At 41.0% G+C, this 13,148-nt stretch overlaps 2 protein-coding genes across 2 annotated transcripts; one reads left to right on the forward strand and one right to left on the reverse strand.

The window, feature by feature from the left end:
* Nucleotides 1-689: 689 nt before the first annotated feature.
* LOC103469365 (uncharacterized) lies at nucleotides 690-7,833 on the reverse strand. The gene is made up of 6 exons (XM_008416997.3): nucleotides 7,714-7,833; nucleotides 6,630-6,813; nucleotides 5,250-5,353; nucleotides 2,552-5,164; nucleotides 1,318-1,526; nucleotides 690-1,233 (listed from the first exon to the last, which is right to left on the reverse strand). Exons 2-6 carry the CDS (start codon nucleotides 6,811-6,813, stop codon nucleotides 1,164-1,166), a joined length of 3,180 nt encoding a protein of 1,059 aa, XP_008415219.2. The 5' UTR covers nucleotides 7,714-7,833; the 3' UTR covers nucleotides 690-1,163.
* A 1,330-nt stretch (nucleotides 7,834-9,163) lies between these two features.
* phb (prohibitin) lies at nucleotides 9,164-12,692 on the forward strand. Its single transcript, XM_008416996.3, has 7 exons — nucleotides 9,164-9,290; nucleotides 9,852-9,948; nucleotides 10,599-10,760; nucleotides 11,258-11,400; nucleotides 11,483-11,599; nucleotides 11,682-11,777; nucleotides 11,871-12,692. Exons 2-7 carry the CDS (start codon nucleotides 9,864-9,866, stop codon nucleotides 12,081-12,083), a joined length of 816 nt encoding a protein of 271 aa, XP_008415218.1. The 5' UTR covers nucleotides 9,164-9,290; nucleotides 9,852-9,863; the 3' UTR covers nucleotides 12,084-12,692.
* Nucleotides 12,693-13,148: the final 456 nt, after the last annotated feature.

Genomic DNA, 13,148 nt, shown 5'->3' on the forward strand with positions numbered 1-13,148 from the left:
CCTTCACAACCTCATCCGATGTGAAAGAAGGATCAGTCAGTGGCTCATATTCACTCAAACATCTGCCTGCAGCTCTTAAGTTCTTTGCAGTCTCTCTTAAGAGTAATGCATTGCAGAGATGCTAAAAACAAAAAAAGCACAATCTGCCAGGGCTTTTCATGTACAGTATTAGAATGCATGTTTAGTCAACCAGAAAATAAAGCACATGTGTGTAGCTTCTCACCAGTTTTCCATAGCATTGTGGTGTGAAGGAGGAGAGTGCCAGTCCACCGCAGAGTCCCTGCTCTCACCTTCAGCACAGGCGTTGCCAAGGCCAGCTGGTAAAGCCGTGTGGCATCTTAACCTATCTCTGGGAACGCTTCGCAAAAACTCACTTCACAACCCTCCTCTTGTTAGCTCTGGTCGATTTCTACAGCGGATACCCAACAGGTGACTTCCACATTCCCTTCGCGCTGATGTTTTTTTTTTTTGGGTTAAAAAGAGAAAAGCAAAACAGAAAAACACACACTCCTCGTCCCGTCTTTGTTTTTTAAACCCTTTGAACTGATGCTGCTTCTGTGCTTGACTCTGGGTTTACCGCGTGGTGCCATGCTGTCCACATGGCCTTTAGAGCTTGTAACGCTTCAGTGTGTAATGTTACCATATGCCTTACATGTTTTCCAGGACTAATAAAAAACGCATAAAAAAAGTCAGGAAATGTGCTCTTTTTATTTATATTTATACCCTCCAGTATTTTGCAAATAGCTAGATGGATTGTGGTTAAACCCATACAGAATGCTCCAAAGTGCCTATCTTTATAGTGAGGTGCACATCATACCATAGAAATACACTTGTATAAAAACTGAATTAGTTGAAATGGTAAAAAAAGAAAAGTTCAGAAATGCTGTATAAAATGATCCAAACTGTGGCATCGGGACATTAAACATTCAGAGATTCAAGCACATTCTTAAAAGAAAAGCCATTAGTTAAAAAAAAATCTAAAAATATATACATATTATTTCCATTCTCAATTCTGTTATTTACATTCATAGATAAATAAGGAATGACGGACATTTTACAACCTAATACAATAAGGCAAGTGACTAATACAGTTGAAATTATATTTAAAACGTATGTGTAAAAGTTTCTTCTCAGTAATTTTTCAATTTGGACCTTGCTGATGGCTACGCAATCCCATAGGAAGTCAAGATGCTGGACAGACGTGTCAAGTAGGTGGAGTCTGGGTACCCTTTCCTGCAAGAGACAAAATAAGAACAAATTAGCCCAGATTTGTCAATAAACAGCAGTGACCTGGAGATTCAAACTGCATTCACTGACTCAGATTTGCCTCCATATAAGCTGGTTTTGTGTGGGATGCAGCCCCAGACGACCTTGGCCTCTGTCCCTTTGCCTGTCACAGTGAAGGTGAGGCCCCCCCTGAAGGCTTTTTCCAGCCGGGGAAGCAGCTTCCTCGCATTTTCATTGTCTGGGAGGTAGGCTTCGAATGCCGCCCCCTTAAATGGTTTTCCAGGTGATGGATGACCCTCCTGATCGAAGATAAATCACATTAGAACCAAAGTGCTAAGATATACAATTGATAGCACAGTACTAATGAAATAGCTATAACCCATTTGCGGTCACTGACACTTTGGGTAAACCTGTGAAAGAAATCCCTTTTATAATCAAATTAGTTCAATGTTTCTGTTGATTTGGTTTAGAATTAACCTAAACCAAACTGATAGACCCAGAGATGGTCCAATTTTCTGGCAAAAGCCTCAAGACCTTTAATTAAACGGATAGTATAATGTATTTCCTAGGCAAGTAGTCCCTTTTAATAGCACAATCAAGTAACCATGTTGTAATCAGTTGTAATAAAAAGGCTTAACATATCAAATATAACTTAAAAGAAATTTATTTTACAACTTGAGATTTGTCCCCGTTTCTTTAAGAATCTCCTGTTCTTGGGCACTGGTAGTTTCGATAACAATTATCTAACCCCGCTAAATGGACTGGATGAAAGATTCATTTTGTTAAAGATTTGTAATGTTACATGACAGCATAACAGTACTAGCTTCTATGTTTTTATGTTTGTCAATTAATATGCATTAGCACATTAGAAAGCGCTAGTTGAACTGATTTGCAGGGAAAAATATGTCACTGCAAAACAGTTTAATCAATCCTGTTGGGTGGGCTGCAAGTCAAGTAAATAGGACATTGGTGTTATGAGTTATGTTCAAACGCCAATATAGGAAGAAACTTAAAACACTTTTTGTTCTTTTTTTTTTTACATAGTTAGGAACCTTGGATGAAACTTGTATCCATCTCTTAGCTTGTGAAAAGTTCTGATGCTAAACTGTCAAAAAATTTAAAGGTCTTTTTTTTTCTTGTAAAAGCAGTCTATATTTATCTAGGAATCTAGGTCTATTTTACTTTGGAAATGCAGGTTTTGAGTAGCGTCCTTGTCTTGGTTGCTTTCTCAGTAACAGTGAAAGCCCTATCAGACTCTCTAAAAGATAACACACAAGCTATTTATCAGATAAAAGCGACGTAAGATTCTAAGTAGGCTACTCACCCCTTGGATACCATTAGGAATGCGGTAAGTGATCTTGATAACGCCGCCCTTGTGTTGACCTGGTAAACTCATGCTCAGTTTGGATTTCTTCATTTCACCACAGATGCCTTGAGGTGTCTGCTCTACCTCCTCATTGCAGACTTTGCAGTAGGAGTGCAACTTCTCCAGGCACTCTGGGCACAATGTGACTCCACACTTGGTCCTCACCAATGTTGTCTTGTCCTTCCCACAAAAACAGGTCTGCTCGTCCAGACCTGACCTGGACTTCTCTGAGGTGCTCTGGGTCTCTGCAGGTGTATGCTCTGTAGAATCCTGCTGGTTAGCCTGTAATGTTCTCTCTTTCTCACCATTCAAAGGATTCTTTTCAACTGTGTTTCCATCCTGTTTTTCCTTGGAGACTTTCTCTTTCTTCGGTAATGATTGGCTATTTGATCCATTCACAAGCCCCTTCTCACCAAAGTCTCTACCATAGGTTGTTTTCCATTTATGACTCTCACTGTTCCCATCAATGATGCCAGCTTGGGTGGACAGCACCTGATACGTACTGTCTGGGGCTCGTTTTCTTCTTTGGGTTGCATTCAATGGTAAAAATTGGTCGGAGAAGTCGTGCTGTTCAGGTTCTTTAGAAAATACCTCCCTCAGCGTAGCAGCAACCTGGGAGCACAGCTCTTCTGGACCAACGAGATACAAGTTTTCCTTCATCGTGTGGATGACAACCTTCTTGAAGCGGCTGCGCACTTCAGAGCAACAAGCCTGTAAGGTTTCATCTTTGGTACTAGAAACCCCCAACTCCGACAAGCGCAGCTCCTGAACTGAGAAGTCACCACTGACTAAGTCAACAAGCTTCTGTAGACGTTCCCGACATAATTTCACTTTGGACGAATCAGCCCCTCTTAAGATAACAGTCAAATTCTGATTGCCCTCAGAGGAGTTCTCTTTCATCTGGAGATCAGACGTGAGATCCTCCACCCGGGTGCTGTAGGCCTCCTTTATGTATTGCCACATAATCTTGGAAACTGAGATCTCTTCATGATGGGCTTCTTGTTTATTCCTCACTGTCTGGCTACTAAAGCTGGAAGACCGCTCGCGGACTCCGACTGTAGGTTTGCTGGAATCGTCTTGGCTCTTCTGGCCCAAGATTTGAGCTTTCTGTTGAGGTGTCCCTGAGAAACTACTGGCTCGCTTTAAAGAGGATCCAGACTCTGAAGGTGGAAGTGCACTGCTTTTTGGAAGGCTGTAAGGAATTGAAGCAAACGGAGCTGCTAAGTTTTTTGGTCGGGTATCTATCATATCTGTAGTTAAAGAGGTTTTAATCGGTGAGAATAAAGAGGGAGAAGATGTGTGTGCGGTTTTGAACAATATGTCCCCTCCGGTATTTTGGGCTGCTGCTCTAGAAATTCCTTCACCAGAAATCCCTGTTGATCCGGACAGCACATCGTGCCCCAGAATCGGTTCCTGGTGTGCTTGCCTGCTGGGTGATGAATTTGGACGGAAGGGAAAGCCGCCTAAAACGGAAAGTCCTGAGTCTTTAAACCGAGCAGCTAGCTTATACCTTCTTGCTCCATCAGTTCTTAGTTCATCTTCCTCAGATATCTGCAGCCGATCTATCCTTTCATTCAACTGTCCTTCAGTAGGCGGCATAGTCTTGGGTAGTCGCTCCTCATCAGCATGAAAAGGTGATGTGCCAAAATTATATGAAGGAAAATTAAGAAGACTGGCAACACCTTCCTTTTTATTTCTAACTTCCTCCTGGCCCATTAGAAGAGAGTATCTGGCATCCACTACATCCTTGTTGCTACCAATAAAGTAAATATTCTGCTCATCTTCATTCAGAAGAAGTTTTGGATATCTTGCACTTACGTTTTCCAGTTCCCTTTGCAGTCCTCCTCTGGGGCGAAGTATATTTTTAGGGAGCTGGTCTCGACAAATCTTTGCCTCATTTTCGTGGTAAAGTCGACTTATTGCCTGTTTAGCTAGTTTCATGCCCTCTTGCCTCTCTTCCACCGCTGTTGTATCAGCATTCTGCAAAAACAGAGTGGTCAGGCCCTGATTTGTTTCGCTCACCACCTCAACACCAAACTGACTGAGGATTTGCTGGTATTCCTTCTTGCAGTGCTTCTCCAGATACTGGAACACGTCTGCATCCACAATCAAAGAGGACTCCTCTATGAAAGCAGTTGGAGACCGCCGAGCTGCGCTATCTGAGTGATTGGCAGTTTCCCAGTCATCACCACCAAGTGCATGATTTCTGTTTGAAGTGACGTTCTCCCCCTTTGCTGAAACATCAGTGTCATCTTTGACTTCTCTGTGTTCCTCTTGCCTGGTTGGTTCTCTGCTCTGATCTTCTGACACTTGAGGTTTCTGTGATGTCTGAAATGACCAAGTCCTGCTGGAGGCATTTGGACCTGAGTCTTTGCTTTCTGAGAATCCGGGACCAAGTAGTTCGGCCAAAGCAGCCTGCACTTTATAGTACGAGCCAACCAGTGTGCAACACATCTCAGTAGCAATGGACTTTATCTGGACATCCTGATGACTTTTACGAAGGTTTTTTAGTACGTTGATTCCCCCAGGAAGTCTGCTGTAGTCAACCGTTGCTGTTAAGCTTAAGACAACCTGAAAACCCCAAAGCAACACAATTAAAGTTCACCCTTCTTACTGAATTACTTGACATACTGTACAAAATTGTAATATTTTGTACCTGGTCTGGGTCCAAGCTTCCTGGGCTCTCTGAAGCATCGAGTTTGTACTTCTTCCCATCTATTTCCAGAATGTGCCGAGATCGTTGAACAATTCTCTGTGCCACTGTGTGAGAGGGGTCATTGGAAGGAAATCAATCAGAGTCTGAAAAGCACCCTGACTAAGCGTTTCTGGCATTGGCTGCTCCACTGACTTGCATACAGGCATTTCAGCTCAGTTTAAATCACTGGTGACAGTCTAGAGGCTGTACTGATGCTATGTAAATGGATGCACCTAAATTTTGATAGATGGGAAATTATTTATATTGAGCTGAGAGACTTGGGTGGAGTTTTATGTGTCAGGAAATAATAAAAATTATCTTTATTAGGACCTGCAATTATTTACTCATTTCAAGTGCACAATAACACACAACAGATGCAATACTGTGATTATTTATTAAACAAAGATGAAGTTAAAGTGGAAAAGCTGTGATTGAAGAAGTAAAGTACATCCCAATGGTTAAATGGATTTCAGAATCCCCTTTAGCAGCAATAGAAATAGTTGTTTTCTGTCTAGCTTTATCAGTCTCTCATATTAATGTGGATAAATTCATTGTGATTAGAGAATAACTGTTTCTGCACAGCTTCAATCATGTAGATAGCAACATGAACTGGGCCATTGAAAAACATTGACTATTTCCAGTCTGTATCTTGTAGATATCCTGCTGTGTTTGGGGATATGACAAAGATTTTCCTACCAGGCCTCAAATATGACTCAATAGTTTGGTATAGAGAGGAGTAAACGGTCTTTTCAAAGGCTAGAATGGTTCCAGGTTCTGTGGCTGCAAAATTAACCCAAATCATCATCCCTCCGCAACTTGTAAGGTATTTGGTTTTCTCCAAACATGGAGCAATGCGTTATGGTCAAGAATCTCCATTCTTGCTAAACTGGATCAAGTGACTTTGTTGGAGAAATATTGTGGTTCAATCAGGTCAAGTTTTGTTAACCCAAATTGTGTTGCCATATTCATTTTACAGAAAGGAGGCTTTCTGCTGGGGAAATGAAGTGAGGGCTGTACAGTTCTTTTACTAAGTATTGCAAATCTGACTCAAGAGTTCATCTGGTGGCACAGAGTCACTGTCATCAGATTGTCTTAAAACGCCTCCTACATTGGTGAGCAGCAACAAGTCCTCCTCTTAAGGCCACTGTTGATGTATTTATTTCATATGCTGACCAGCAAATGGGCAAAATTCTGTTTTTACTATGTGCAGGTAAAAATACTGATGAATACTTATTCGGTACATTTTGCAAGCAGCATCCTTCCCACTGAAACCAAATGGAATTAAGCAAGGTGCTATTGGTTTGTTTTTGTTTATTCAAGAAAACACTTCGACCGACTGACCTGCACTGTCCTCAAAGGTAATGAGAGCAGATAATGGCGTTGGTTTCACAATCGTGACATGGTCTATTTCCCCTCCTCCATTCCTGGCTCTGAGAAAGTGAATGAGTAACTTGTCTTTCAGCCTGTCATCTTCCAGCTCCGTGGGCAGCCCGCTCACCCGGACAATCCTGCCCGCTTCTGCCATCTGCTGGAAGAAACACGGTCACTGCTCAGTGGGAGAAACTTTCTATATGAGAATGATGCAGCACAGCCAATCAAAAATACGTTTTCCTGGAGGGACGTTGATTGTGAATAATAATGGTTGATGGTGAAAAAATAAAAATAAAAGTGTCACGCCTCTGTTAATTATAGGGGTTTCTATGTGGGGACCCCACCCTTACATTCAGGAACAAAGATATGTCAGATTATATCGCCCTCTCCTGGGTTTACAAGGACATTACATCAATACACAAAAAGAAAATCTATCTTAATCAACGTTATATGTATAAATCGGCAAATAAAAAATGGCAATCAACTTCACGTCGGTGGGTTTTTAATCATCTTTACTTCTAAAGAAGAGCTGAAGAGATTATAAGGCAATGGTGTATTATATTTAATTTTTACGAAGCCAAAACGTGTGACGTTTGGTTATTTATTCTTCTTTAGAGCCAATCCCCCTTGTCTGACGCTTACTTGAATAAAAATAATTTAAAAAGATGCACAAAGCTATTAACCCCTCGCCCCCATGTTCCCCTCCTTTCGTCTTCTTTCTCCCCACCAACCGATTGTCAACTAGTTTGCTGCTCTTTGACTGAATTCAGCACTACTTCGTTGCACGTACTGAAGCTTTTCAGACATTCCACCTGCTTCGGCTTGTACTGTTTCTACTTATATTGATTTCAGAGTTTTGGCGTCAAATCTGCTCGCAGAAATCAGTAAGAGGCGCGTAATTACCCCATAACAAGAGAACAGGCCACATTTCAGAGGCGAGTGTCAAGGAAGTAAATAAATCAGGCACATCTCGGCTGAATCAGATCGCAACGCAAACGATGAAAACTATTCGGCGTAGCGCTGCGGATCTCGCTTGAATGTAAACATTACTGACCTTGCATGTATTTCACGCTGATTTCTCTTTTCTCGACAACTTTCATGAGCTCGACACTCTTCACGGGAAGAGGAGGAAAAGCGAAACTAAGTATGTTTTGTTTGGTTTCTTCCCACTAGGGGGCAACCAAAGGTCGTTGCTCTGAGTATGGGAGCAGGTTAGAGCTGCTTCATCCAGATGTTTGTTGGTGCTTCAACCGTTTTATCGTCTCTACTGAAATAAAGAAGATACATTTTAAAGTAAGTGATAACGGAGAGTTTGCAGATGATGTGATCAGAAAGTTTCTTATTGTCCTAATTTTGTTGCTACGCGAAAATAAAAGCATACCACGCTCATGTTGGTGACAATTGCATTATGTGTATTTTGCAAAACAATGACAGTCAGTGGTTCTTTTTATTATTAAACAAAATACCAATCAGTATTCAAAGTAAGACAGGAAACGACTGAATTTATTTGATCACATTATAGTTTTGCAATTGTGTAAACAGTGTAAAAGTTTAGGGCTGCACAGTGGCGCAGTTGGTAAGACCTGTTGCCTTGCAGCAAGAAGGTTCTGGGTTCGATTCCCGGCCCCGGTCTTTCTGCATGGAGTTTGCATGTTCTCCCTGTGCATGGTGGGTTTTCTCCAGGTACCCTGGTTTCCTCCCACAGTCCAAAAACATGACTGTCAGGTTAATTGGTCTGTCTAAATTGTCTCTAGGTGTGTGTGTGCATGGTTGTGTGTCTCTGTGTTGCCCTGTGACAGACTGACGACCTGTCCAGGGTGACCCCGCCTCTCGCCCGGCACGCTAGCTGGAGATAGGCACCAGCAACCCTCCCCTTTACACCACTGAGGGTGTAAAAGTTTAGACACTATTTATTCAGGTACAGTAAGTTTTGTAGATGATTTTTGTAAGGTCCTGAAAACCAACCCACAGTTTTTCACTTCACAGTTCAGGTCTTTCTCTTGGAACCAACATTTTAAAATCTGGTTTTCTTGTTTGTATCACGGACATACAGTGAAGGGTTAACCTTTGTAGAGCAGGATAAGAAAAACACCATGATTTAGAAATCTCGGAGCTCCTGACTGTTCAACATGTATAGTATTTCCACAGACCACAACAGGCTGTTTCCACCATCAACTTTTTAAATCAAAAAGTATGACTTATTTTGATAGTAAATCGTAACAATAGCTCAAGCTTGATGAGCTTTCTTAAGAAAAGTTAACACAAAATCATTTTAATGCTTTATTTCTACCAGGATTATACCGTGGACACCTGCAGGAATAAAAACAAAACATATCTTATGTTTGTTTTTTTTTAAAAAAAACATAAAATAAAGGCATCCATCAGCCATTGATCAATTGATTATTTATTTGTGTATTTTTATTTCCCTAACACAGAAAGCCACTAGGTGGCGGTATTGCAGTGGTGCATTAAATGTGTTCTTCCGCAGTTTTCGACGAAGCAGAGAACCGTGTGCGGTTTATCCAATCAGAAGGCAGGTTGTGACTCGCTGTGCGCAGGCGCCGTGAGTGAAATATTTCATGTGTTGTACGTCGTGTCCGGTGGAGGTCACAGTCGTTGGAGCAAACTGAGGTTAGTTATGACACATATTGTAATCAGAACACAAAAAATACAAAACTGTTAAGTTAAACCTTAGTGTAACAGTCATGATTTCTCTAAATTAACGTTTTTTGTGCAATAACTGTGTTGTTAAACGGTTGCTTTGACCCGCCGGGGGTTGAGTAAGACGAGCACGAGTTTCCACTGTCTTATCTCCATCAGCGAAAGCTAACTGCTAGCTGTTAAGATTTAAGCCGCACACATTTTACTGATACATTTCAACAGCACTGCACTTAATACCGTCTTAGTTGCTTTGGTGAAGCAACATATTTAAATCTTGTATGAATTTGCTAGCTCTCTCAATGCACTGCTAATAGCTAAGCTAAAGCTAGCTAATGATGAGCTAAATTAGCTGTACCCTACAGCCTTGGTTGGCATCAACCAAGGCCACTGTTTGTTTGTCCTGCAGTGAAGGGATTAACGGTGGCTTTTTAAGGATTTCAACAAAGACTTAATTGGTTTACATAGCGTGCCATACTAGTAAAGTTGCAGGTGTGTCTGGGTCACCGAATCATTCCTTGTTTTCACCTGCAGGCTGCTGTGGTCATGGCCAAGCTGTTTGAGTCTATCGGAAAGTTGGGGCTCGCCCTTGCTGTTGGTGGAGGTGTCGTGAACTCCGCGCTCTTCAACGGTGAGTCCTGCACATGGACAGCTTTGTTAATATTTAGATAAGGGAACATCTGGCATATAGTACATTAAAAACAATGTACTGTAGTAATGGAACCTATTCTATAAATTTAGTCATTATGATCTGAACTTGGTTGTTTTTTTTGGTCAGCCCACTCACTTGACTAGATTGTCTCTTTTTTTCCTCTTTCCTACATGCATATTTATATTAGATATTTAATCTGCATGAGAATCACTTGATTTAACTATGATCAAAATGGTCTGCAAAAATTTACAGAAGGTCTCAAAATCATTATCTCTCAAAGTGGGTCCAAAACTTCCCTGGGTAAGAATTGACGCATGTTAAGTAAACTGAAAAGAAAATTTGTATTCGACCAAAGCAATTAAGAGTTAAATAAGTCAACAAATTCACTCACATGCTCCAATATCAAGTTTACAAGACATTAGCTTTTTGATGAGCGAATGACCATATGCATTGTTTTTGTTTATTAGAGAAAGCATAAATTGGTCTTTTGAAGTAATCAGTTTTTGACATGTTGGGATTATAGCTAATTCTTTTACCTCAAGAAACGTAACCAGCTATGTTAGTTAGAAAGCATGTAATATATAATTTATATGCATAATATGTATTAATGGCAATATTTCTCTTTACAGTTGATGCAGGACATCGGGCTGTCATATTTGACAGGTTCAGAGGTGTACAGGATGCAGTCGTCGGTGAAGGAACACACTTCCTCATTCCTTGGGTTCAGAAGCCCATCATCTTTGATTGTCGATCCCGTCCACGCAACGTGCCTGTCATCACTGGCAGCAAAGGTGTGTTATTTAAATAAATTAAATTCAATTAATTAATTTTTTTTAAAAATTAGTTTGGAACAATCAATACAGCCATGTAGGTAGAATCAAAACCAATTACATACCTTCCAGTTCAGTTTTACCGATAATATAATGCAGGTGAGGAAAAAATATCTCTTCAGGAAATTTCATCAAGGCCTTGACTTTGTAAAAGTCTCTTCTAAACAAACACATGGCGACAGTGGAAAGGAACCACAACCCTTTAACCTCCATCAGAACTGAACTTAGTAATGGAAGCTATTTACTGTGGCCACAGCAGGTTGGGAAGATGGAGCAGACCCCCCCAAAAAAAACGCAATGTTTTTCTCAGATTTAACATGAAACTCTCAGGCTGTGTGTTTCTACAAATCCTTTTAAACTATACAAAAAAAAGAAGAGCTAATGCACTCATGACATGATGTCTTAAACTCATGGTTAAGTTATGTTCTATAAACCACTTTGAACCATTTATTCTGCAGATCTGCAGAATGTTAACATCACACTGCGTATCCTCTTCCGGCCGGTGACGAATCAGCTGCCCCGCATCTTCACCAGCATCGGCGAGGATTACGACGAGAGGGTGCTACCGTCCATCACCACAGAGGTCTTAAAGGCTGTTGTGGTGAGCCTTTAAGAGCCAGGAAGCAAAGATTTTTTTTCTAATGTTGGAATAATCACTCAGTCAAGCATCTTTTTCCTTACAGGCTCGGTTTGATGCTGGGGAGCTCATCACCCAGAGAGAGCTCGTGTCTCGACAGGTCAGTGAGGATCTCACGGAAAGAGCTTCCACCTTCGGACTCATCTTGGACGATGTATCACTGGTAGGAAGCTGCTTCTAAACTTTTCAACAATGTCACTTTTTTTTTGTATCAACTCCATACTAATTCACAATTCTTCTTTTAGACACACTTGACCTTTGGTAAAGAATTCACAGAGGCTGTTGAGATGAAGCAGGTGGCCCAGCAGGAAGCAGAGAGGGCCCGTTTTGTTGTAGAAAAGGTATTACTACACATGTTCAGCAAACCTTCATATGCATTCTCCTCGGGGAAGCTCAGCAGTCTAAATCAGACATTTTTCTGTACGTTTTTTTAGGCCGAGCAACAGAAGCAGGCTGCCATCATTTCAGCAGAAGGGGATTCTCAGGCCGCCTTGCTCATCGCTAACTCCCTGATGGAAGCCGGTGATGGTTTGGTGGAGCTCCGAAAGCTGGAGGCAGCGGAAGATATCGCCTTCCAGCTCTCACGCTCCCGCAATGTCACTTACCTGCCGTCAGGACAGGGCACATTGCTGCAGCTGCCCCAGTGATAGCCTCCCACCTAACCAGCTGTGACATGGGCCACGGAGGGGCCGGCTTGATGATTCAGCAGATGGTTCTTGCATCTTCACATACATTCCTCCCACTCTTTCTCAAACTACCACTGGACTTGGCTCTGCTGTTTGCAGAATGGTGGGGGATAGAGTGAGAGGTCTGTGAATACATTTATGAAGTCCACTCTTGTGTATGGAAGTAAGGAGGAGAATTATTCCACCTTTATCCTAAACGTATAAAACTTTGAGGAAGATCATTAGTGCAGTTAATTTGACTTGCAGCTTTCCCTCAGAACGGGAGCACTGCATGAAAGAAACGTTAAACCATCAAGGGAACTGGTAACTGATTTAAGACATGCTAAATTGCAAATGTTTGTTGTGCTTGAAAGTTCATTTGTAAAACAGTTTTCAGATCTCAAATGAAAGGCTTTCTTTTGATTTCACCCTAAAGGGTATTTTTCCACAAATAATGTTGCCATCTTGTACAAATTAGGTTGTGCCTATCTAACAATAAAGTGTATTCTCTCTTTAGTTTTACTGACATTGTCAGAAAGCCCCATGTCTCAGAAATGACGCAAGTTAATAAAGATGTCTTTCTACCTCCTAGCTGTGGGTGTATTTAGTGAAAGAGCGTTTTATTTTTATCAAATTTCATGGAACCAGATGAATATCTTACAAACATTTTATCCAAAACTGATCCGATTAGATAATTCTCTTAGGTTGGAATTGATTTTGTCTTCAACCAACATTACTAACAGTCAGAACTGGATTAATAATTAATATGCACCATATTTAATCCTGTATTTTACAATTTGTGTGGAAATGTGTAATCAAGGCCCCCCCAACTGTGGTCTATTATCTGTAATTTTAAATAAAAAAAACCTAAACAACCAGAAATGGTTATGCCACGTGTGGCTCGTGTTTAGATTTCGTTGCTGTTCTATTCCAGAACAGCAGGTTAGATTATTTCAAGCTTCATGACCTTTGAACTGGTGGAATTTTTTTTTTCTAATGTATCCCCTTGGTATTAATAAATTAGCCGGTGACACTGCTAATCATAAC

Source organism: Poecilia reticulata, chromosome 8 (genome assembly GCF_904066995.2).
Source record: "Poecilia reticulata chromosome 8, P_reticulata-male-v2, whole genome shotgun sequence".
NCBI lineage: Eukaryota > Metazoa > Chordata > Actinopteri > Cyprinodontiformes > Poeciliidae > Poecilia > Poecilia reticulata.